Genomic DNA, 25,100 nt, shown 5'->3' on the forward strand with positions numbered 1-25,100 from the left:
AATGGAGAAAATGGAATAGGATATTTACCAACCTGTCTTCCCATCAGGCTGTAAAAATGATGTTACTTCCTGGATGTTACTTTTATGGAATGTTCCATTTTTAATAGGGGGTAAATCAGGAGTAATAGGTTTGCACACATATTGTGTGAAACATTTAGCATACATGTCTGTCCACACATTTTTGTTTGCTTTTACAACCTGAGGTAACCCCGAAATATTTCATTCATTTTTTTCTTCTTTTGCAGCATTGCAAGATTTTAAGAACTAATATTTATACGACTGATCTGACCACAGGTTGATTTTATAAAAAAAAAAAAAAAAAAAAAAAGACCAACTACTTTTATCAAGCAGAATAGGTTCAAAAAACATTTTTATTACAGATCACATTCACACACATCAAAATAAAAATATTCATATTGATAGGCAATTGAATGTAGACATACTGTATATAGATGGATATAAAGAATTTTCTCTAGTAGACCGAGAGAACAGGATAAAGATATTTTCTCTAAAACCAAATACTGTATTTACAAAGCAAGTATTGAATATTATACAGTTAGTTTTCTCTGTTGTGTGTTCAATATGTTCGGAATTCTGGAACAGAAGGAATATGGAATCACATGTTTCAAAATCAGAGCACGTAAATATATTATTGTGACTTTGTCAAAGTGCTTCATATTCATGCAAAGGCCAGTATTAAACAAACTACAAACAATTCCACAGTATAAAAATTCCTCTGTTCAAATGTAATTACTAAGCTCAATATCAGTAGCCAAACAAACATTTTATGCCGCAAGACTGACAGTAGATATCAAGTTTGGTTGCTCTAGATTTCATACATGGAAGCAAAACAAAAGCAATTAAAACAGCAATTTGATTCCCCTCAAGTAAATGATTTCAGCACATTCTACAAATCACCCAAAAACTCTTTGACAGTCAAATATACACTCTACAAAACACTCACACACTGTTTTCTCAAATTACCCAGCTTATATAAACTAAATCATTTCGTCTTAATAAAGTACTATAAAGTCTGAAAAGCATCATCACTTGTGCACACAACCAACTTTACTCATATTTACAATATCATTGGCAAAATAACATCACTCTTTTGACAATTATCTCTCAAAAAATCATGCAAATGTCACCAAAATAGACCAGAACAGCAATCAGTTTTCCAAGAAAAACACACATACACATTTAGCATTCTTTATAAGCAGTGTTTTAAGTGTCAATGTATACTGGTGGTGAGAAGCATTAACTTGCTCATAATATTCATAGAGACCAAAGAAAACATAACAAAATGAGGTTCATTAGAGTTGAAGGTTGGCAAAAAATAATGGTCTGTGTAAATATTGAAACATTGCAATGCCTTAATTCACACAAAACTCCTTTAAAACACCAAAAAGAAAGACTTCTTTTAATTCTTTACCCTGCTTTTGTCTAAGCAAGATCTTAATCAAGAAATACATACATTTAGAATACAAATGGGAACAACAGAAAGAAAGAAAGATGCACGAGAGACATGTTATATCTTCCTGGAGTCTTTCGATTCGAACAGTTTCATTCGCTCCTGGACTGTCAATCCCTCTTTCAAACTCTGAAACAGAGAGATAGAATGAGAGTGATAGAGAACAATGAAAAAACCAGAAAAAATCGTAAAATAAAGGTTCCAAAAAGGGGTTTTCACAGCAATGCCATAGAAGAAAATGTTTTGATTCCCCAAAGAAACTTTTCAGTGAAGAAACATTTAAAAAAAAAACTTTTTCAAGGGGGTCTGGGTAGTTCAGCGAGTATTGACGCTGACTACCACACCTAGAGTCGCGAGTTTGAATCCAGGGTGTTCTGAGTGACTCCAGCCAGGTCTCCTAAGCAACCAAATTGGCCCGGTTGCTAGGGAGGGTAGAGCCAAATGGGGTAACCTCCTCGTGGTCGCTATAATGTGGTTCTCGCTATCGGTGGGGCGTGTGGTGAGTTGTACGCGGATGCCGCGGAGAATAGCGTGAAGCCTCCACACGCGCTACGTCTCCGCGGTAACGCGCTCATGGATTGACGGTCTCAGACGCGGAGGAAACTGAGATTCGTCCTCCGCCACCCGGATTGAGGCGGGTCACTACGCCACCAAGAGGACTTAGAGCGCATTGGGAATTGGCCGTTCCAAATTGGGGAGAAAAAAAAATAAAAAATACTTTTTCCACTACAAAGAACCTTTTGTGCAATTGCAAGGTTCCTTGGATGTTAAAGGTTCTTCATGGAACCATACATGCTGATAAAGAACCTATATTTTAAAATTAATCCTGAAATAAACACTTATAAAGATTTAGCACTAGGCACTATAGGGCTGGGTATCAATACAGAAATCACAATTCTCTTCTGATTAATTTGGGTATATTTCAGTTATAAAATGTTGTTACATGTAAAAGAAATTTGGCAATTATCAATACCAATTTCTACAACAATACACTAACTAAATTGAGTAAACACTGATTCCAGTTATCAAGTAATTATCTGAGCATATATAAGAGAGCAGTGATTGGTTTTCTTGTTGTTTGATTAATATTAACAACATACTAGACAGCAGCAGGTCTATTAGTCGACATTCACACCTCAAGCTCAATATTTTGACACAATTATCTTCACAGTTTTTCATCAAGTTATTGTTTAATTTAGCAATTTAGCGAAAATTGCTTTGCAATGCCACACTTCATTCCAGCCCACAAAGAATATACAAGCAGTTTTTACCACTTTGAGCACAAAATCACAAATATCCCATTAATGTGAAGATCTGTAAAGAGTAAGCAACAGTAACCAAGGGGGCGGGGCTTAGTGAGGGGTCAAGCGTCATCTTCTTTGAACTTGGACCTGATGACCTTATTCAAAGGTCAGATCTGTACAGGTTCACAACATTCAGCTGTGAAAGCATGCACATTGCTTAAAGGGATATTTGGGAGTTTTACTCCAAAAGCCTATTTATTTAAAACAAGAACAAACAAACAAACAAAAACTGTTCATTTTACTTAATTGAATTGTGCAAACTCGTTACCTTAATTCACTTAAGTTAAAATGTAACAAGTTAAACAGAAGTCTCAGTTACTGAAATACTCAGCTGTTCCTTAATTATTCTGAGCCACAGCTACTTAAAGGAATATTCCGGGTTCAATACAAGTTGAGCTCAATTGACAGCATTTACGGCATAATGTTGATTACCACAAACATTTATTTGGACTTGTCCCTCATTTTCTTAAAAACAAAATCTGTTACAGTGAGGCGCTTACAATAGAAGTGAATGGAGGCCAATTTATGAAATAAATGATAAAATACTCACTGCTTCAAAAGAATAGCCACATGACAAACCATATGTGTGTTAACATGATTTTAGTGTGATCAAATCACTTACTAACCGCATCTGTGCAAAGTTGTAGCCAATTTTACAACTTCTTTGCCATGATGATGCAATGTCAACAAAGCCTAAAATCCTAAAACGACTGTAAAAATGACAATTAAACAACTTTTAACAGAATTTAAACCTTCCATTGTAAGTACCTCACTGTAACCTTGATTTTTGCTTTTTTTAAAGAAAAGGAGGGACGAAATGAATTTTTGTGGTAATCAACATCATGCCTCAAATGCTGTCGATTGAGCTTAAAGGATTAGTTCACCCAAAAATGAAAATCTGCTGATCATTTACTCACCCTCAGGCCTTCCAAGATGCATCTGAGTTTCTGTCTTCATCAAAGCAGAATTTAAGAATTTTAGGATTTCTTTTCAGGCCTCCTCCTTTAAACAATGCAAGTGAATGTCCTCCATTTTTTGACGGTCCAAAATGCATATTTAGGGTGCATAAAAATAATCCTACAAATGTTCGCTTCTGTACATCTCTGTGACGTGCGCTCATGAGAGGGATGACGTAAGCTCGTTGGTAAGGTCATGTGTCACGTGGAGGAGGAGTCAGGAAGTGCGTCATTGTTTACAAGAGAAACTTGCACAGAGCACAGACCAAGCACCGTTCACAAACCAAAACAGTCCAAAACAATTTTAAAACAATCTAAAATAAAAAAAAATCATTTCCAAATAATAATAAAAACAATTTAATCAATGACACACTTCCTGACTCCTCCTCCACGTGACACGTGACTTTACCAACGAGCTTACGTCATCCCTCTCATGAGCGCACGTCACAGAGATGTACAGAAGTGAACATTTGTAGTTAAAAAGTATATAAGTATTGTTTTGTTTCTAAAATAATCAAACGTTTGGGTTCAGAAGAACTTTATTTGTCGACTGGAGTCGTGTGGATTATTTTGATGCACCCTAAATATGCATTTTGAACCGTCAATAAATGGAGGACATTCACTTGCATTGTTTAAAGGAGGAGGCCTGAAAAGAAATCCTAAAAGTCTTAAATTCTGCTTTGATGAAGACAGAAACTCAGATGCATCTTGGATGGCCTGAGGGTGAGTAAATTATCAGCAGATTTTCATTTTTGGGTGAACTATTCCTTTAACTTGTATTGAATTGGCAACTAGAAATCCTCTGCCCAGTTTCATTAAACCAAACTAATAATATTTGTGTTATCCCAATGCACTTATTTTAAAGTTTTTTTTCAACTAAGTAACGAAGTACATTTATGTTCCCTTGGTTGCATTAAATTCTGAGTAATGTGAACATGGGAGGATTCAGTAAAACTGAAGTTAACTGTCTTTGTATATTGATTTTGGCTTTCTTCTAAATGTTTTATATCCATGTCAACCCGTCATTGTTTGTACATCTGTTGTTCACAGCTGTTTCACTGTGCAATGAAACCGGTACTGAACTGAACACACGCTGGTGTTGAGTTTCGTTATTATGACACTATTAGATCAGTCCCATTGTCTTCAAGAAGTAAACAGCACTTCAATGCGACACATGGTACTTCATTTCCTCATTTCGTTAAATTATAAAACATTTGGCAAGATTTTGAGGTGCACAAACATGTTATTTAAATTTGAGGACAAATACCCAAAATCTTGGACTTGAGCAGATCAAAGTTGCCCAAGAAACATGCTTTAAAATACTTAAATATCCCTTTAAGTTACGTAATAGACAGGAATCACACTTTAACTCATAAGAAACGTAAAAAACCACAAACACAACGCCATATTCAGACAGTATTGATTTGTATGGGGACGTGAGTTCATTCCAGCATTTGCAGGTGCTAGTCTGCATTTCGTTTCAGTCGGAAGTGGAAATATCAGTGTTTTCATTCAAAATTATTTACTTACCAAATTATCTAACGGAGCTGTGAGGCAGTTCACTTTCCATCTGAGTCAACATCTTACAAAGACGAATTGGCCAAAAATGCATTTTAAAGATTTTTTTTGGCAGCAGCTAAGTGGCTTACTTTCCTCTGTGTAACACGAGAGGCGACATTTCTGAAGAATGTTGATGCTGCTCTTTCCCATGCAATGAAAGTGAATGGGGACTGAGGCTGACATTCTGCCTAAAATCTCTTTTTGTGTTCCACAGAAGAAAGAAAGTCATAAGGGTTTGGAACAACATGAGGGTGAGATGAAATTCTGCCATCATTTTCACTTTTGAGTGAACTATCCCTTTAATTGCTATTCAAATGCACGAGGTTTATTCTTTTGCAGACGTCACCCTGAGAAACAATGTTGTCAGAATAGGGCTAAAGAAAGACTCACAAACGTCACATGAAGGGGGATGCAATCAACATGAAAACAGTAAGAACACATAATCTTCAGGTCAAAACGATCGGTGCTTATTATGTGTCGACCTGCCAGAACCAGGTTAAGTTGCAGGTGAGTTTCAAACATGCAGGATTCAATCTCTCTATATACCTGCTTCACCTGTTGAACCAGACGGGGTCACAGCGGTCAGCTACCCCCAACCAACCCTTCACTCTGCCTGACAGGGTAATATATACGTGTGAGGACAAATGCACGCAAACACAAGTGTACAGTTTCCATACACACCACAGCACATAAACATACACAACCAATGTAACTGTGCACGTAAATCGACAATCAACAGTTGAAAATGACAAAGTATGCATGACACATATAGACACACTCTCTCAATTCTCACCTTTGACCTGACCCCGCGTAACTGTCTGGACTTTTCTTTTTTCAGGAAATCTGGGTTACTCTTCGACTTCATGATGTCTGCAACAAACACAAATACACTTCAGCTCATGCCTATACAGACACACAATCTGGTCTCAGAATCACGTTACTATACCTACATTTTTGCAACCGATTTCTACATGGCTCGTACGTATCGAGACAGTTTCCTATAACAATGACTTTTATTCACTTTCACACAATGCATAAGTAAAATGGCAGATTATCAGTTAATAAACACTTAGTTTTCGGCCTGTTCCTCACAATGCTATCTTATGACATCTAAACACTTCCACTATAGTGCGTGTCTTACATTAACGTTTGCATTACATAACCAACTACATTTACAAGCTTGTTCGAGTGCGAGTGCGGCAGCTCAACTGATAGAGCATTGCACTTGTGATGTAAAGGACCGGGGTACGAGTCCTGAAGAGCACGCGAGTCGACACGTGAACCGAAAGTGTCATAGAAGAATCACAAAATGACGTGGTTACTTTTTCATCTCACATATGCTTTTCTAACACAATCGGTTAGGTTTAGGTTTAAGGTTTAGGGTAGGGAGGTTGGTATTCAGGTTGATAGAGCATAAACCTTAAAAACCTCGTCTGTTTAGGAGAAAATGTAACTCTCTTTTAGCACCACTCAGTGGACACTTCACTTCAGAACTGTAATGAACCACGTAATATCATTTAGCACAAATGCCTAATTACATTAAAGGAATATTCCGGGTTCAATACAAGTTCAGCTCTATCAACAGCATTCTTAACTTGCATTGAACCCGGAATATTCCTTTAACATTAATCGGCATTAAATTACTGCATTTATTTTTGGCAAGATTTTATAAAGGCGTAATGGCTGTTTAGCTATTGGATAACATTAACCTATAGACTGTATGGCGGAGAGAGTTATTACATTTTGATGAAAGATTGCAAAAACAGACATCTTTTTTTAAGAATGTCCCGATACCATTTTTTTGAGAACGACTATGTGTACCGATACTTAATTTTTGGAACTTGCCCATACCGAAGTGTAACGGGTTCAGGATGGGCAAGGAGGAGGCGGGAACTGGCAGAACATAACTTTAATGACATAAATGAACACAGACAGCGCGGCCACGTGCGTCTCTCTCTCTCTCCCGAACTGGCGCCCCCGGCTCATCTTTATCCCCCTCCTAGCTGATTAGGTGACTCAGTGCCGGCCGTGCACCCTCACGGCCCGGTCACGCCCTCCTCCTCATCACAAGAAGCTTTAAAAAGGTATGAGCATTCGGCGTCAGCACAACACTGTCTGCACACATGCAAACTATATATTTATCTCATTAAATCACAGCTTTTGCAGTTCAATAATCTCACTAGGACATGACGTGATTTTAATATGTGGGCTGAATGTTTACATAATGACATTTGTATGTCAGATGGTATCGGTTTTTGAGTAACAGTACATAAGCGCAGTATCGGATAAATTTTTTTTTTTTAATAACTGCCACTAACGAACATGTCTCAAAAAAGTAAAAGGGTCAGTTTGATTTCATTCCGACTTTAAAAGTCTCACCGTATCCTGCGGTAACGGCTCCTCCCTCAGTGTCTAATTCACCGAGCGCTTCTGTAGCAGCCAGTAGTTTCTCTCTCAGCTTGATGATGTCACAATCAGCTTTAGCTTTCACAATGCTCAGCTCCGTGTAAATGTCTTTGTATTTATCTGATGCATACTTCTTATCCTGCAACACACACACAAATCTCAGGTATCAAAACACACTAGCATGATCAGACTTCTTAAAGTTAACATGAAACAGAAGTCACAACCTAGTGTGTCGAAATTTGTGTCAATGTGATGAATTTCCAAATGAAACATTCATAAGAAAAAAAAAATGGAGCAGGACTTGATTTTATCCATCAGGAATTTATTGGATAAAGAAAAGCGGTTGTTGGAGGGGATGTCGGACAAAAACGAAAAGTCGTTTCAGAGTTGGAGCAAGTTACGAAGACAAACATTGTTCTTCTTCTAAATACTGTGCAGATGAATCAAGGACATTAAGATGAAGAATGTGTAATAAAGTAAAAAGGGTCAATTTTGATTTCTGGTTGACTTTAAACACTAAAGAGAATTCATGTGTGTGTGTGTGTGTGCGCGCGTGTGTATATAAATTACCCGAAGTACTGACTGCAGCTCGTCTTTTAGAGAGTTTATTTCCTGTTTGAGGTACTGTATCTCTGACTCCTTCACACGCAACAAAACCTGCAGCAAACAAACATTTACAGTTAGTATGTTTGTGTGTGTTGGAATTTATGATAATTCAGATACCGGAGATTGTGTTGCAAGTACAGTACCTCCAGTTCATAGATGTCTTTGCCCTGAGTCAGCGAGAAAGTTGCTTTGTCTCCACTGACGCAGGAGCGCATTCGAGTGATTTCTTCATTCAGACGATGATTTAGTTCCTTTAAAACAAACACACAAACGTTTGCATTTATGTCATGGTAGGAACCTAATGTCTAAGTTGTCTTAATGTTTTAATTCAAATCTAAAAATCCTTTACTGGTTATGATTAAAGAACAAAGCAAGTAAAGTGGGCGTCTCCATTTAGATAGCAACATATTTGTGTGTATGTTGTGTGTGTGCTGGTTTACCTGGTTGTGTGTGTGTAGTTTGTGGTTCTCTCTCTGGCATTGCCCCAACGCTTGTCTCTCTGCCTCCAGGGCTTGAGCCAGATGTGCGTTCTCTAAACACTTTTGGGAATACTGCTCGGATAAAACCTCCAGCTCACGATGGATAGACTGCAGCTCCTCTCTACATATAGGATATATACACACTTAAACAATTAGATATTTGAACATAGAAACAAACTGAAGAAGAAACAAGAGTGATGTGTGCGGTTATAGTAATCTTCTACACATCCACTCACTCATACTGTCTGCGCAGTTCCTGGATGTCTGGACTCACACCGCTCATTTGTGCCCGCTGTGTTTTCTCCAGTTCCTCTCGATGAGCGTTTTTCATGGCTTCAATTGCTGCACACATAAACAGATCAGTAATCAATAATGCCATCAAACCATCTTCCAGCAGATATCACACAGACGTCAGATAAATATTCTTAATACACATTAAGCAATGATAAGGGTACTCCTCATTAATGAGATATTTACAAAAGATATTATAAAGTGTTAATCGTATGATCTTATATACAGCTATGCTTTCATTACCAGCGATAGTAGCATTGGTTTCCTCCTCCAGCAGTCTTTCTTTCTCCTCTAGAAGTTTCTGGATCTCTCGCTGGTGCTGCCTCTGAATGTCTTCGATCACCTTCTGATGAGTCTCCTCCATCGCTGCAAATCCACGCTCGCATGTCGCCTGTGATCCACATCAAAAATACGTAAACTCAACAAACAGGAGAAGCTTAGCATTACTAGGGCTGGATATTGACACTGATTTCCTGATTCAATTAAATGCTGATTTGAAGTTCTCAGTTCGAACTGATTCAAGGTCTTGATTCGATTTGAATTTGATTTGATTCAATGATGTACATTTTAGTTACAGTGTCATTTGTCAATGACACATGCATTACTAAAATATTATGTCTTCATGAGGGTAAAATGGCAGTTTATTTACTCACCAAAGCACATTTTTACTTGTATTTAGCAATTGGTGGGTGTTCATTTTAAAAACTGTTCACAAATCCACTGAAAAAAGGTACACATTAACAAACTGATCACTGGTATTTTAATAATATATTAATATAATCAAAGCAAGATCACAACTGATCAGAAAATCTATATTTTTACCCAGCCTCTCTATACATACATGCTAACTTTTGCCAACTTCGATGTTTGCACATATCCGAGACCGCAGAAATGGCGAACAGGGTTGGGTGGCACCAAAGATAAAAACATGAATAACCCTGTTTGTCATTTCAGCCTTTGCTCATGAGGTGTGAGAGATGACAGACAGCACAGGGGATAATGGAAAAGCAGCGTGAATGATAGGGGTTAACTAGAGCATCAAATTAATGCATTCAAACACTCACACCAATGCAGAAGACAGAGATTCAAACAAAGCTATTTGTTTCAGGACTGTGTGTGTCTGGAATCATGGTGGTACTCATGAAAACTTTGTGTAATCTAAAGACTGCTAATAAGTACTTCAGCATAGGGTTTGGGGAAATGAGAAAGCATCATGGTGATGAGGCTACAGGATTGCAGTGGTCATACCAGCAAAGAATGATCCAGAATGCACAAAATCAATAAATCTTTTGACTTAAAACAGCCAATACATATCTGCTGTAATCTGGCAAAATCAACAATTATACAAATACTTAAAATCAATAGGTGGGATTATAATTTGTTTTAAATCAACTAAAACCACTGCAACCCAAACTATCAGCAAATGCACTACTGAGGATCCTACAAAGAGCCGTCCTGGAGGTTAACAGGTGTGACATTAAATTTAAAGGTGTAAGGTTAAACCTTGAGGCTGTCCAGGTCTCTCTGGTACTTCTCCTTCAGGCTGGTCAGATCTCCTTCCAGCGGTTTCTGTTCCATCTCCTCTCTCATACTGCTCAGCTGCATCTCCAGCTCCTGGACTCTCAGCAGGGACTCTGAATCCCTGCACACTACCTGACCAGATCCATCTCCATCCTCCATAGGACATACTGTGTTTAACGTGGCACCAGCCTCATCTTTTTTCTCGAATCTATTGCTCCTCTCTTCCAGTGAGCAGATGGTCTGACTGTAGCATTCTTGGAGCTTATGAAGCTCCTCTCTGTTGGCGTGTTCTAATTGCTGGAGCTTGCCCTGAAATTCCTGCTCCAGTTTTCCGACATGCTCCTTGTGCCTCAGCTCAGAGTCTCCCATTTCCAGCAGCAGGGCCTCCAGCCGACGTTGGCTGGTAGCAACACGATCCATTAGGTCCATCTCTCGAGCTATCTTCTCCTGCTCTGCCCTGCCCATCTCGTCAGCGTGCCTGCTCTTCAGCTCCTTTTTGTCCTTTTCAAATGCCTCTTCCAACTGGATCAGGTTCTGCCTTTGCTCCTGCAGCTCCCTCAGCTTATATGTTAGTTCTCCTCGTAGCATGTCGTTCTCCTCCTGCAAGGAGCTGATAGTCTCAATGAAGCTGAGATGTTCTTTCTCTAAACAGCTCTGGTAGTGCTTTTGGATGGCTGCAACCTTCTCAGTGTGTTCCTGGACCAGTGCCGCCATGTTCTGGCTGGTGACTTGGCAAAGAGACAGTTCTCTTGTGTGACCAGCTCTCAACCTGCAAGCAACATACGCAACCTGTGCCTGCATCAGTGCTTCTCGCATGCAAACTGAACTGCATGTTAGAATTCTAGAGTCGCTGTGCCATGAGCTTGTCTGGATGGCTTCAGCAAGTGCAGAGAGTGACCTAGTTTCTCCGTCCTCACGTATCCTCTCAATCTCCCGAGAGAGACTACGGAGGGCTTTGGCTTGCTTCTTGAGCTCAGCAATGAGATTGTCCCAGCCCATTTGCAGATGTGATTCAGATTCAGCACTGTCCAATAAGTGTCGGTGTACAATCTCTGCCGCTAAACTCTGAGCCTCTTTCATCTCAATCTGCTCCATATAGGGGGCAAGTTCAGGATGTGTGACGTCAGTGCAACATCCTTCACTACTATTACTTGCAGTCATGCTTTCAATGTGAGCATGCTTTGATGTGTTAACAGCATCTTTCAGAGCCACGTCCCTTTGCTTCAATGCCTCATTTGCCTTGACCAAGTCCCTTTGAAGCTCATCAAATTTGTCCTGGAAATTCATTGTTAGTTTCTGAAGCGAATACGCAAGCTCTGCACTAATACAGGCATTCTTAATGACATCCTGCAAAAAGGGGCTATTTGCTAGTTTACCTGAATTAGCACTTGTCTTGTTCACTTCTGCTAAGAACATAGTCTCCAGCATAAGTTTCCTAGTAAGTATATCAGCGTAAACGATTGAGAGACCACCATCACAGCTCTTTTTTATGTTTTCTGCATCCTTGTGAATGGAGTTGAGTGCTGACATAATATCAGAGTTCATCTCCTGCAGGGAGAAGCCCATCCTCTCCAGAACTTCAGCCTCAAAAGACAACATTCTGGCAAAGCGCTCTATACTTTCCTTCAGTGACTTCGAACCCATATCTGGGACCTCAGAAGTCTGACACTCCTCATAGGACATGCTGCATTGCCTCAGGTGCATGGTGGCACAAACCAGACATTGTTCCACTTCTGCAAGAGTGCAAATGAGAGATTTAGCAGTGCTGGTGTCATTCTGACTGCTGAGAATTTCTCGAATTCTTACTGTGCAAGACTCAACCAATGCCAAGGCTTTCTCATATTTGTCACTTAAGACTCGACTGTCTAGCTCAACAAAAGTTGTGTTGAGGGATTCCTGATTGGGTTCATCCATTGGTAATTCCTCACAGGTTTTAGTCATCCCGTCTTCCATGGTAGATCTAGTGCTCGTATGTTCCTGCAACTCTGAACAATCAGGCTGTTCCCGAATCTTCTCTGTGAGGTGCCTGAGCTTCTCCTCGGTGGCCAACAGCTTGGCTTCCAGAGCATGTATGATGGAAATGAACTTCTCTGGTTCTTTGCACTGTTGGAATGAACTTACACTGCCTACACTGCTATCTCGGGACAGGATTATGTCATGCATATGGTCCAGGCTCAGATCTTGCGTCAGATCCAAAGATGTATTTTCTGACTGAAACTTGTCTGACTGGTGATATGATTGGCACTGAATGGTGGAAAAGCGAATCCTCTGCCTCTTTACCAAGGACATTTCTGTCTCCGAGCTACTTCTAGCAAGCGAAAGTTGGGAGGAACTTGAGGATGATGAGACATCCAGTTGCATCTCCTTCAAACCATCTAGCACGTCTTCCTGTGAGCGGCAACGTCTCATCCCGAGATCAGTATATCCGAGTCGCAAGGCGTTAAGGTGTTCTTCCAACTCAGCAATCCTGTCCTCTGCAACCACTAATTTTGCCTGCAACTCCTGTTCTGCTCTACGGGACTCTACCAGCCCTGGATAGTAATGCTCCATTTTAGAAAGAAGTTCCTCTTTTTGCTGCAAGTAAAGTTCTGTTTCTTCTAGACTACTACCCAAGGCACCCATTTTAATGAGGGCCTCACTCAAGTCCTGCTCTTTTTGTCTTATTAGCTGCTCATACATCTCCTTTGTCTGCTTCACTTCCTCTTCCTTCTCTTGTAGCACCTGACTTATCCTAGCAAATTCTTCGGAGACATGCTCATATGAGCTCTCAAGAGAATGATAGTCTGTTTCCACTGTCATTAAATGTGCCTGATGTTTCCCTACCTCCTGGTCAGCCTCAGCAATCTGATTAAGGAGTTCCTGACAGCGGTACATAAGTTGGTCACGTTCCTCCTCCAGTCTCTTCACGTTCTCACGTAACATTTCCGACATATCAATCTGTGCCTCCAACTCCAGTTGAAGACGGTGCACCTCCTCTCTGAGTCGCACACTTTCCAGCCCACCACTCCCTCTCAGCAGTGCCTCCACCTGTTCCTGCATCTCTTGCAGCTGCTCCTCTATTTCTTGCCTCCTCTCTTCGGACTCGGCCAACCTCCGGGTTAATCCCTGCCGCTCCCGCTCATGTTTTTCCTCCAGGCATCGCTGCTCTTTCCTCTCTCGTTCCTCTCTCAGACTCTGAGCCTCCTCCATTGAAATCAGATGTCCTGTGGCCTCAGTGAGTCTCTCCTGTAGTCTTTGCACCTCACGGTGCTGGTCCTTCTGCAAAGCTTGCTGTTGTTCTAGCTTTCTCAACTCCTGGCTCTTCTCTAGAAGACTGGCTTCTACTTGCTGAAGACGTTCCTCACTTTCTCGTAACTGTGTGCGCAAAGTCCCCTCATTTCGAGTCCACTCCTCCTCGCGCTCGTGACAGCGAACTCGTTCTATTTTCAGCTCACTACGCATTCGGGCCACTGCCTGCTCACTCGCTACAATCTCCTTCATAGCAACTGTCAGCTTTTCCTCCAAGGTTTCGATCTCAGCCTCATGGTGGCCGATTATATCTTGTGCTTCACTATAGCTACGTCTTAAGCTGTTAACTTTTTGATGGGCCTTATCCTGCCTCCGTCGCTGGGAATCTAGCTCAGTCTTTAGATCTTGGTTTAGCTTGTTGAGGCGCTTCAATGGTGCTCGGTGAACCAAGGTCGAAGCTGCATCAGACGAAAGCTTTGTAGAGGTTGTGTCACTCTTTAAGATATTAAGAGGAAAGTGCAATTAGTAAAATGAAATCTTCTCTTTTACGGCCACATACATGATGCTTAACATCTTCTGGGCTGTGGCTGGGGAATCCAGGAATGTTGAGAGATTCATTTTTGCAGTTATGTACATAAACTTTCCACTGTGCTTTTGGAAGGTGACATCAAAGATGAACAAAATGATGGAAGTGCAAAAAAATGAAGGAAAAATGTGAACGACACAATTAAAAAGGGAATGATGAGTGATCAAAAGAGGCTGTGAAACTATGAAATGCAAACACAATGCCTTTGTGCAGACAGAAAAACAATAGGGAAATTAAAGTGTTAGTTTGGCCAAAATGAAAATTCTGTCATCATGTACTTACCCAAGTATTGTCCCAAACCGGTATGAATTTCTTTCTTTTGTTGAACAAATATATGAGATTTTAGGCAGAATGTTAGGGACTGACAGCTTTAGTCCTCGTTCACTTTCATTGCATGGAAAAAAGTGCAGCGTCAACATTTTTCAAAATGTCTCTTTGAGTTCCAAAGAAGAAAGAAAGCCATATGGGTCTGGAGCACTATGACGGTGAGTAAATCATGAAAATTTTCTTTTTTGGGTGAACTATCCCTTCAGGAGAATTAGAAAGAAGGAACAAATGGAGTAACAACAGACCAGGTTGTTAGATAGAAACTAAAGGAACTGAAGAACATAAAATAATTACCAAAACAAAGGTACCACCACTCAAAATGATGTAATGAAAGAAACAAAAGATGACAAAGATAACAAAAAAACATGCCTCAACACACAAGGAGTAGAAAAGCACAGCCGAAAGCTTGTCCGATTTTTACATTTCTTATCTTTGGAGAATTTGTTGTTTTGTTACAAGCATTTTTACCAAAACCAGTCAGAGCCCAGGGAAAGAAAGACACTGCAGAACAGTTAGTCATGCTGAAATTTCCATTAACACTCAAAAATATATTAGTACAGAAATCAAAAAGCAAGAGCCACAAATCTACAGAAGACTTTGATTTTCAACGTTTCTGACCAAGGTTTAAGAAAACGAACCAATTCCGTATTATGCTGATTTTTTCCCCGATTTTTTACCTGTAGTATGTATCCTTCTCGGGCATTCAGCTCTCTCCCATGAGAATCCTGAAGTTGTTCCTGTAGAACGCTGTTCTGTTGTTGGAGTCTGGCCAGCTCCCTTTGTGCTTGACCCAACTGTGAAACAACATCAGAGGAACTTAATACATTGTTATTAATACGAGAAAATATTTCAGAACTGGTCAATTAATATCGAAGAACAATTTAAACACAAGAATGTTATCATTGGTAACGTAAGGTTGGCAGGTCAGTGCTATCTATAATCATACCTTTGCAGTGAGGTTTTAAAGGGGTAGTTCATCCAAATATGTAAATTAAATCAATTACTCACCCCCACATTAGTCCAAACACATATGACTTAATTCCTTGCTTCTTTTCTTACACTTTCATTGAATGAAAAAAGATGCAATGATAGTGAACGGTGGCTGAAGCTAACATTCTTCCAAACATTTTGTTTTTCAGGTAAACCATCCCTTTAAGGTCCTTTCACTTGGTTCATGTCAACGAAGCTACCAACCTCCTTTTCTAGTATGGTGGTAAGCTCTTGTGGGAGGAGCCTCTCTCCAACAGGTGCATTTGAGGTGTTAGGGGTGGAGCTACCAGTGATTGGCACCTGCTTTTCCTCTCTTAGGGGCGTGGTCTCCACCTGATGCCACCTCTGCTCAATCTCTACTTGGACGTCAGAGTTTCTGCGGTCCACTTGATGACCATCGACCTCCTGCATGTCTCTGGGTTGGTCTCCATCTATTCTCACCTGTTCTTGTGGCACTTTATAGGGGAGCTTTGAAGGGGGTTCAGACGTAGTCGAGGTAGGTGTGGTCTGAAGATGGTGTTCCTGGCACATAGAATTCTGCACCAATTCTTCTTCATCTTGTTGTGGCAATTTGTCAGTATGGCTGTTGATAGTAATGGAGGAGGATGTCAGAGGAGAGGAGGAACTAGAGATGGGAGAGGAAGCAGCTGAGGAGATGGAGGAGGGAGGTGACGTGGAGGTAATGACTGAAGTATCTGCCCTCTTCCTTGAGGGTCGTTTACTCTCATTTTCCTGTCCTGGGCGAAACTCGGCCCAATCGAAGGTTTTTGACCGTCCCTCTCGCTTGGAGATGTGACTCTTGCATTGCTCAGGGGGAGAAATAGGGTCTGTGATGTTCTCATGTGACCTTTTGGCTTCAACTCCAGAGCTGTTAGAGAGTTGTAAAGAGTTTGGAGAGGGCTGGATGAAATTTTGTTCAACATTTGATCTGCTTTGCTCCTCTGGAAGAGAACTGAGAAGACAGAAGATTTTTTACAGAAGAGAAATGTGTTACAGTTGTCTAAATCCACTCATACCTAAACTACTGAAGACAGGTTGGTTGATTAATGGTTAACAGAGTGAGGAAACTATCTGGTCACCGCATGGCATTCAACTGCTGTCAGAAGTGACTGTAAACACTTGTATGTCTGTGCATGCTGGACAGCACGTTCTAAAACCAGCCACTGATGCAATGCTATTTTTTAATCTCCTTTACTGAAGGAGGTGGCGTAACATGGTAACAAGTTAGGGAGAGAAACTGGTGAGTTGTGAACATCCAATCAGTTTTATAAAACAGATTAACAGATGACAGATTATAGCTTTAGAATCTGATTGAATGAGTCTTGTTTGAAGCCACTGTAAAATAGCTTATATACAAACACCCATACTCACACATTCTATATTAAAGCTGCAAGTTGCTACATTGCTTACGTCCGACTACAGTTAGGCTTACACCCTGTCTATATGGCTCGAGGCAGTACACACTGGACACAGTATCGGATTTAGGGATGGGCGACATGTGCAGGTGCCCAGGGCAGCATCTTGCGGGGGCGCGGCGGCATCTTCCGGGGGGGCGGCACGAGGTACCCACACAGACACCCACCCCCCCCTCGGTCAACAACTTTGGGGGCGTGTTGAAGCTGGTTTCGCCCAAGGCACCATACAACACCCCCCCCCCCCGTCAACAACTTTGGGGGCGTGTTGAAGCGGGTTTCGCAAAGGGCGCCATACAAGCTAGAACCGCCACTGACTGGACGCATCAAAACGAACATTCTAACCCATTTATTTGTCTTGTTGGCAGGAGTGCCGGCGCATTTTTTTAATGTGATAATTTACAAAAAGGGTATTTTAAGCTAATATGGAAATGCCATGAACGCTGCGCTTTTGTGACTCATTTTACGTGTTATTGCATTATGTGAGCACTTTTTGAAGAGTGTATGAAGATGAACCGCTTCTGATGCACTCTGACATGCGTGCCGTCTGGGGTGGTTTGCGGCAAACTCCCACAAAAATATAAGCAAGGCTTTCAATAGTAAATGCAAAGCGTTCCGATTTCACTTTAATTTAACAATTGCAAACTGTAATATAATATAATATAATATAATAATGTAATATAAAAATAATAATAATTACACTAATTTCCAACTTAAAAGAAAAAACAGCAATAGCAAAATAATGAAAGGTCATGCATTGTGATATTGTTTGTTGGTGTTAATGTGTTAAATGTTTGAAGGTATTAAAAGCACCTTTACCATTGTAAACAACATTCTGACACAACATGACCATGGTGAAATCGCTAAAACCTCTTGTGGCTTATTGCTTTAGTATACAGACCAAACTCAACCAGTGCCCCAAACCTCACCAGTCTCTTCTACAAACTATTAAAACCAACAAAAATGATTACCATGCATACAGTGTGTAACCTCCTCCCCACGATCAAACGCACAGCGATGTAGCACGCCCAAAATAACCGTGCTTACAATGAGAATGCTGCTAGATTCCATCTCTGTCTCTCTCCATCTATCAATCTTACATTCAAGAGAGTGTCGCCAGTGAGGTTACATCACCATTAACCAATCACAAACGTCTGCATGACACAAGCAAACGAGCACAGGCATTACTGACATGACAGAAGCCAGTACATCACGAAACCACATAACTGAGGTGCCACTCTGACATAACAGCAAACACACACACAGGTTAGAATAAGAACAGGAAATGCCAACCTGGGCATAAGAACTGAAAGTTTCAGAGATACGTTTTTCCTGCGGATGCAGGGACAGAGCAGGAAAAATGCAAGAAAAGAAAGATGATACAGACAAGTTAGGAACTGATTAAAAAAAAGAATAACAATAAAAATAAGAAAGGAGTTGATGCAGGGAGCCTGGGTAGCTCAGTGGTAAAAGACGCTGGCTACCACCCCTGGAGTTTGCTAGTTCGAATACCAGGGCGTGCTGAGTGACTCCAGCCAGGTCTCCTAAGCAACCAAATTGGCCTGGTTGCTAGGGAGGGTAGAGTCACATGGGGTAACCTCCTCGTGGTCGCTATAATGTGGTTCGTTTTCGGTGGGACACGTGGTGAGTTGAGCGTGGATGCCGCGGTGGATGGTGTGAAGTCTCCACACGCGCTAGGTCTCCGTGGCAACGCACTCAACAAGCCATGTGATAAGATGTGCGGATTGACAGTCTCAGACGTGGAGGCAACTGAGATTCGTCCTCCGCCACCACGATTGAGGGGAATCACTACGCGACCACAAGGACTTAAAGCGCATTGGGAATTGGGCATTCCAAATTGGGTGAAAGGGGAAAAAATCCCCACTGCCCCCCACAAAAAAAAAAAAGAGAAAGGAGTTGATGCTTTTGAGGAACCATTTAAAAGTCATTTAAATGAATTTAGGGAGAGGAAAAATGGAAGCTGACATTATACAACAGAAGTGTTGATGTAATCAAATGTTTTATGGAAAGCCAGTCCTGTTTGAAAATGTTTGATACTAATTACGATTACCTTTGCATTTTGTGTTTTGAATCTTAAAATGTGAAGTGTGTAATTTATGCACCACTAGCAGCACCAAATAGAACTGCAAAAATAATGATAGTTTTCAAATGAGTTTTTAAATACATCCCCCCTCATCTCCCTTTGGTCAAACAAAAACTCACACCATTGGTTGAACCAATGTTGTTATGACCAGCCCAGCTGGGCTGCTCAAACAGATTGCAGTTACGTTTGTTGCCATTAGCTGTGCAGACATTATGCGCTTCACATTAAAAATGAAGATAATTCCATACTTACAAGAAAGTCAAATGTGCATGTTGACTTTCTATTTTTTGGTCCTTACCGTGTGACATCCGGGGCAACAGCGGGCCGCATGTTCTTAAGAATGGCCTGAATCCAGTTGCGACGAATCCCAGAGGTCATCGCAGACAGCGTGAACGCCCCCTCTTTACTCTGAGAGGATGATAAGAACGAGACTGATCTTCTAGGGAAAAGCTAAGTGTGGAGATCAGTGAATAAATGCATGCATGTTCAGTGCTTCTTGATATTGCTGTTGAATTCGATTGAATATAAATTCAAGGTTCTCACACCTTGTCTAGTCAATTATAACAACTGCATATGAAAAGCTACAGAGTGTAATTTTATTAAATACTTTCTCCTATCCCAGCTATGCAGAGATAACCGAAAGTAAGCCCTTTTCTGGTCATTTTCAGGCAGCTCAAGCGAAACACTATAATCCTACAGATATAGGGAACGCTCTCCACTGAGGTGTTTAACATTACGTTAGTTTATGCGTGGCATTTTAAGGCATATAGATAGCAGGCTGAAGTTATATTTACAGTTGTAATTCATTTCTTGACACCAACCCCCTGCTGTTCGTCTGTACATGGAGACAGCCAACACTTTCTGCTATTTCTGACATCTTCAAAATAACTTTTAAATAGCATCAGGGAATGATTTTTTCTTTTGCTTTCAGATGAAAGCTTGGTTCATTTTCTATCAAAAGAAAATCAGTTTTTCTAGAACATAATCAGACCCCAGAAATGTCCTCTTCTGTGTTGTGGGAGTCAATGAATGCCTTTTTAATAGGGCAGATTATATCGTACAGTGCTAAGTTGAAGGAAGCTCAAACAGCCCGCCTAAAGAAGCTTACTAGTAATATTTCACATCTGGATGCAACACTGGCCCAGATTCCATCACCTGAGCTTTTAAGGCAATTTTTCAAGAAGTTTGCACTTTTAAATATTTATTTACACATTTATTACTTACTACATAACTACATTTTGCTACGTGTTTTTTTATATGCATAATTTGTATGATTCACTAGTATTTACACTGAGTTTACACGGACATGTATAACATGCATTAAAATTGTGCTGTTCCTTTAAGAGTACCGGCAATTCCGAGAGCAAGTGTTTTACGGTTGAATGAGAAAAGCGGATTAAATTTTCATCCATGCATCCGTGCAATGTGTAATTAGAATGAATGTTTCTTTGAACACACTTTACATGGCAAAAGCAAACTTTACTCGCATTTGTGTACTGACTTGCGTGTAAAGATACTTATTGTACAAGCTCTCAAATTCAGATCAAGGTCTTTTGCAATACTTTTAAAAGACGTCCAACAAGCGTTACACTGGTCTGTAGCCATGCTTTAAAACTGAAAATGTTGTCTGTGGAAAGATGTAAGCAAAATCAGAGTTGACGTCGTTAAATGCAGCGTAAATGTAACTATAGTATATCATGGCTCAACCATGATCCACGACACCTCAGGACCCACTGCAACCAAATAAGGTGCATTTCCTTTAGAGTGCACGCTCATGAGGCACAGCTTCAGTGAAAGGATCTCGGTGCTTAAGTTCTTCTTCACCAGTACACAACTCAAATCACTGGTGAGAGAAATCGTAATATTTACTAGTCAGTGGCTAGTAACATTTTTAGTTGCATAGTGCACATTTGGTCGCATATGCAAACGATTTACTCACAGTGTAGAGGGCTGAATAGCAATGCTTACCTTAGCAAACACCACTAATTAACAACTTTTATCTGTCAAAGTGATTACGGTCCCAAACATTCTGAATTCTGACATATAAATCTACAGATTTGCCCCACAGTGGAGGAAAATGTATTTTACAGACAAACATCAGACGGGGGTATTTTAGAGAGCTGTTATTTTAGAGAGAAGTGATGATGTCACCGCTATGACTGTTGACAGATCAGGTGACATTAGTGATGACACAATACTTAGAGAGGAACAGCGTTAGGATTACAGCAAACATCACCACTGCTTTATTTAGGTGTGAAAACTTACCACTGCTGTCTAGCAGACATGTTTGTCTAGCATCAACACCTCACAAGCACAAGTTATTTTCTATTTAGGCAAGAGCATCACTCACCAAGATTTGGAAGCCATAGTTCCTCTGAACTGGGAATTCAGTCACATCGTAACATGTGGACAGATCAATTTCTCCGTCCAAATCGGAAGCCTGAGGGAGATCAGCAAACAGCCACACATGCAAAATGCGTTAACAGTTCTGAGATAATCAAAACGGTTTGTCTACACACTCTACTGTAAAGACGTACCTCTTCAGCGATGGAGTCCCGATAGAACCTCAAACTCTGATCCGTCAAAACAAACCAGTGTTTCTTCCACTGAGACCGAGAGAGAGAAAAGAAATGACAAATCCAGAAATAAATCTCTGCTGAACTCTTTCCTAACATCCAAAAGTTTTCCAAAGTTTGTGGTTAGGAGAGTGTTTTCGAAAGTCTTTGTTTCCAGTGCTTTTCCAGTGTGAGCCAAAAACGTAGCAAAATAAAGGCATTTTTAGTGTGGACATGGCGAAAAACTGCTGGTGAAAAACGTGGCTTCACTGGACCACAAGCTAGCACTAACCAGTATAAACCAGCATGGGAATTGCACACTTAAGCTGGTCTTTTCAGCAGGGCACACTAAACAGTTTTGTCTCTCCAAACATAAACTCTTAAATGTTTCTTTAAACACAGACTCACCAGTCCATCTTCGTATAGTTTGGTCATCCATCCTTTCTTAAAGTTCAGCAGGTCAGGCTGCAAAGGGATGTGATGAGAGGGGAAAAAGCCCTTAATTTATGAATCTAATATTACAAAATTGCCTTACTTAATAATAAGCAATTGACAATGTACAGTCAGCAGGTCATAATCGCAAAAAACACCCCGATGTGAAGTGGAAGGGTCTTGTAGGGGATTATTTTGACCTACTTTTTACATGGCTAATTAAAGGGAAAGAAGAAAGAAAATATCCCTTTAACAAGTAAATGAATAAATGGACATGAAATATTGATTTGAATAATCACTGATAATCATTTTGAAAGATCCTCCATGGAAGATCATTGTTCAAATGCAAATACAAACAGCTAAAGGAATATTCTGCGCTCAACACAAGTTCGGCTTAATTGACAGCATGTGGCATTATGTTGATTTATTAGTACAAACATCTTCTTTAATAAAGCAAAAATCTGGGTTACAGTGAGACACTTATAATGGAAGTGAATGGGGGCCAATCAGTAAACATTAAAATACTCACTGTTTCAAAATTTTAGCCACAAGACATAAATAATATGAGTGTTAACATGATTTTACTGTGATAAAATCACTTACTAGATATCTGTTTATATTTATATACAATTTTACAACTTTGTTAAACCCTAAAACATCTGTATAAATGATGATTTTAACAACTTCACAACTCAAATAATACACAAGTTTTAACAGAAGAATTAATGTAAGTGTTTTTATAAAATTAGAAGCTTCACATTTTTGCCTTTAAACCCTCCAATTGACTTCCATTGTAAGTGTCTCACTGTAACCTCCATTTGTGCTTTTTTAATGTCACAAATGCTGTCAATTAAATTAAAATTGTACTGAACCCAGAATATTCCTTTAAAGGACTTTATTAAATTAACTTTTCAGTGACAGATAAACACTTCCGAAGGGGACGGAAACAAAAGTATTGTCTATAAATCGCTTCTTTTTCTCCCCAATTTGGAATGCCCAATTCCCAATGCGCTCTAAGTCCTCGTGGTGACGTAGTGACTCGCCTCAATCCGGGTGGCGGAGGACGAATCTCAGTTGCCTCCGCGTCTGAGACCGTCAATCCACGCATCTTATCACGTGGCTTGTTGAGTGCATTACCGCGGAGACCTAATGCGTGTGGAGGCTTCACGCTATTCTCCGCGGCATCCACGCACCCCACCAAGAGCGAGAACCACATTATAGCAACCACGAGGACGTTACCCCATGTGACTCTACCCTCCCTAGCAACCAGGCCAATATGGTTGCTTAGGAAGCCTGACTGGCCCCCTCTATAAATCACTTCTTTAAATCACAGTTTGCTCTCAATGTTTCATATCCAACCACAAAAATGAATCTTACAAAAACAAAATGTCCATTTCATCAATATTTTACCACAAAATCAAAATCAAAAGAAATAAATGATATTTTGCGTAAAGAGCCTATTTTAAGATTGTTTGCATAGTGACATTATTTTCATGATAATTAAGCACACCCACACCATCTGTCAGTATCCAACTATATATTATATACAGTATGTAAAATGAAGTATTCACTTTGTATACTGTACATGTAAAATGCATGTGTAATGATACATGATTTCAATTATAAAGTACAACTGTAGGTACATTTGTTTTAATTAAAACATTGAGAAAGAGGTATTAAAATGAGTCTTTGTCCGCTTTACATAAATGAGAAATTTGGGGGGAAATTGTGATAAATTGCACACAATGCAAAATGATCACAAAATTAGACTTCAAAATATTCTTCAATATAAGTTTTTAGATTTAAGGGTGAAATTTGACCTGATAGTCACTTTAAACTGCACTAAATCTCTCAAATAATTTTTGTCTTGTAAAACAACTATCAAAAATATCAGAAAAGTCCTAACGGCACAGAATAACCAAACTCCAGTATTGCAACAGGCAGTGTTCCCTCACAAAGCCATAAAAATCTATTTTTTAAATGACTCTACAACCTTAAAAACCACAACCATGAATACACACCATCTAATACAGTATCTAATGCTGCACTATAAAGCTGAGTGCTCACACCCATCAGGCGTTTGGTAGTTAACCGTTAGATCACAGTACCTTAGTCTTGTTGAGTTTCATCTGTGACCTGTTCTTCACGCGCTTTTGACTCACATCCCGTCTTTCTGAATGTATGAACATGAATCTGTGTTCTCATAGGTGTGTGTGTGTTTGGGCATGTGTGTTTCGGATCTCGATGTCAGAGGTCCTAACACTCTGAGTGCATGCTATATATAATCAGGGGGTTGGGTTTGCAGACGTGGTAATAACAGCTGAAACACACACACCAGTCCCTCTAAACGGTTAGAGTCTTACAACCACTAAGCAAATAAACGGGCTGCACTCTTAGGAACGTGGCTTATTACATGGCTTGATTCTGATTGGTCAATCGCGGCATTCTGCAGTCAAATATTTCTGTATAATGAGCGCTAAACTGTATAATTGACCGTTGTCCCAGGCAAGCAATTTCCTATATACATATACATGCTAGTTTCATGTGTCTCGTATATTTTATATACCATAAAGCTGTGCTTTTTTCAACTTTGGGCACTTTCATGACCATGGGGTTGATTTTTTAATAAAAGTACCAGCTTTCGGGGGGGCCTGGGTAGCTCAGCGAGTAAAGACGCTGACTACCACACCTGGAGTCGCAAGTTCAAATCCAGGGCGTGCTGAGTGACTCCAGCCAGGCTTCCTAATCAACCAATTGGTAGAGTCACATGGGGTAACTTTCTCGTGGTCGCTATAATGTGGTTCTCGCTCTCGGTGGGGCGGAGAATAGTGTGAAACCCCCACACGCGCCATGTCTCCACGGTAACGCGCTC

At 40.2% G+C, this 25,100-nt stretch overlaps 1 protein-coding gene across 5 annotated transcripts in view; it reads right to left on the reverse strand.

The window, feature by feature from the left end:
* Positions 1-353: 353 nt before the first annotated feature.
* LOC127434579 (trichohyalin-like) overlaps positions 354-25,100 on the reverse strand; it is a 69,175-nt gene continuing 44,428 nt past the window's right edge. For 3 of the 5 annotated variants that reach the window (XM_051687398.1, XM_051687400.1, XM_051687401.1), the window contains 16 exons: positions 22,205-22,261; positions 21,779-21,847; positions 21,592-21,681; positions 19,540-19,649; positions 18,431-18,469; positions 15,930-16,677; positions 15,413-15,529; positions 10,577-14,317; positions 9,317-9,464; positions 9,019-9,124; positions 8,744-8,903; positions 8,447-8,554; positions 8,268-8,354; positions 7,671-7,836; positions 6,085-6,161; positions 354-1,600 (listed from right to left, as the gene is read on the reverse strand). In XM_051687398.1, coding sequence (XP_051543358.1) covers positions 1,529-1,600; positions 6,085-6,161; positions 7,671-7,836; positions 8,268-8,354; positions 8,447-8,554; positions 8,744-8,903; positions 9,019-9,124; positions 9,317-9,464; positions 10,577-14,317; positions 15,413-15,529; positions 15,930-16,677; positions 18,431-18,469; positions 19,540-19,649; positions 21,592-21,681; positions 21,779-21,847; positions 22,205-22,261 — 5,895 coding nt within the window. In that variant the 3' untranslated portion in view covers positions 354-1,528. Of the gene's footprint in view, positions 1,601-5,837; positions 5,905-6,084; positions 6,162-7,670; positions 7,837-8,267; positions 8,355-8,446; positions 8,555-8,743; positions 8,904-9,018; positions 9,125-9,316; positions 9,465-10,576; positions 14,318-15,412; positions 15,530-15,929; positions 16,678-18,430; positions 18,470-19,539; positions 19,650-21,591; positions 21,682-21,778; positions 21,848-22,204; positions 22,262-25,100 lie in introns of all 5 variants that reach the window. The other 2 variants (XR_007896062.1, XM_051687399.1) reach the window with 2 other exon arrangements.

The sequence above is a fragment of the Myxocyprinus asiaticus genome, chromosome 44 (assembly GCF_019703515.2).
Source record: "Myxocyprinus asiaticus isolate MX2 ecotype Aquarium Trade chromosome 44, UBuf_Myxa_2, whole genome shotgun sequence".
Lineage (NCBI taxonomy): Eukaryota > Metazoa > Chordata > Actinopteri > Cypriniformes > Catostomidae > Myxocyprinus > Myxocyprinus asiaticus.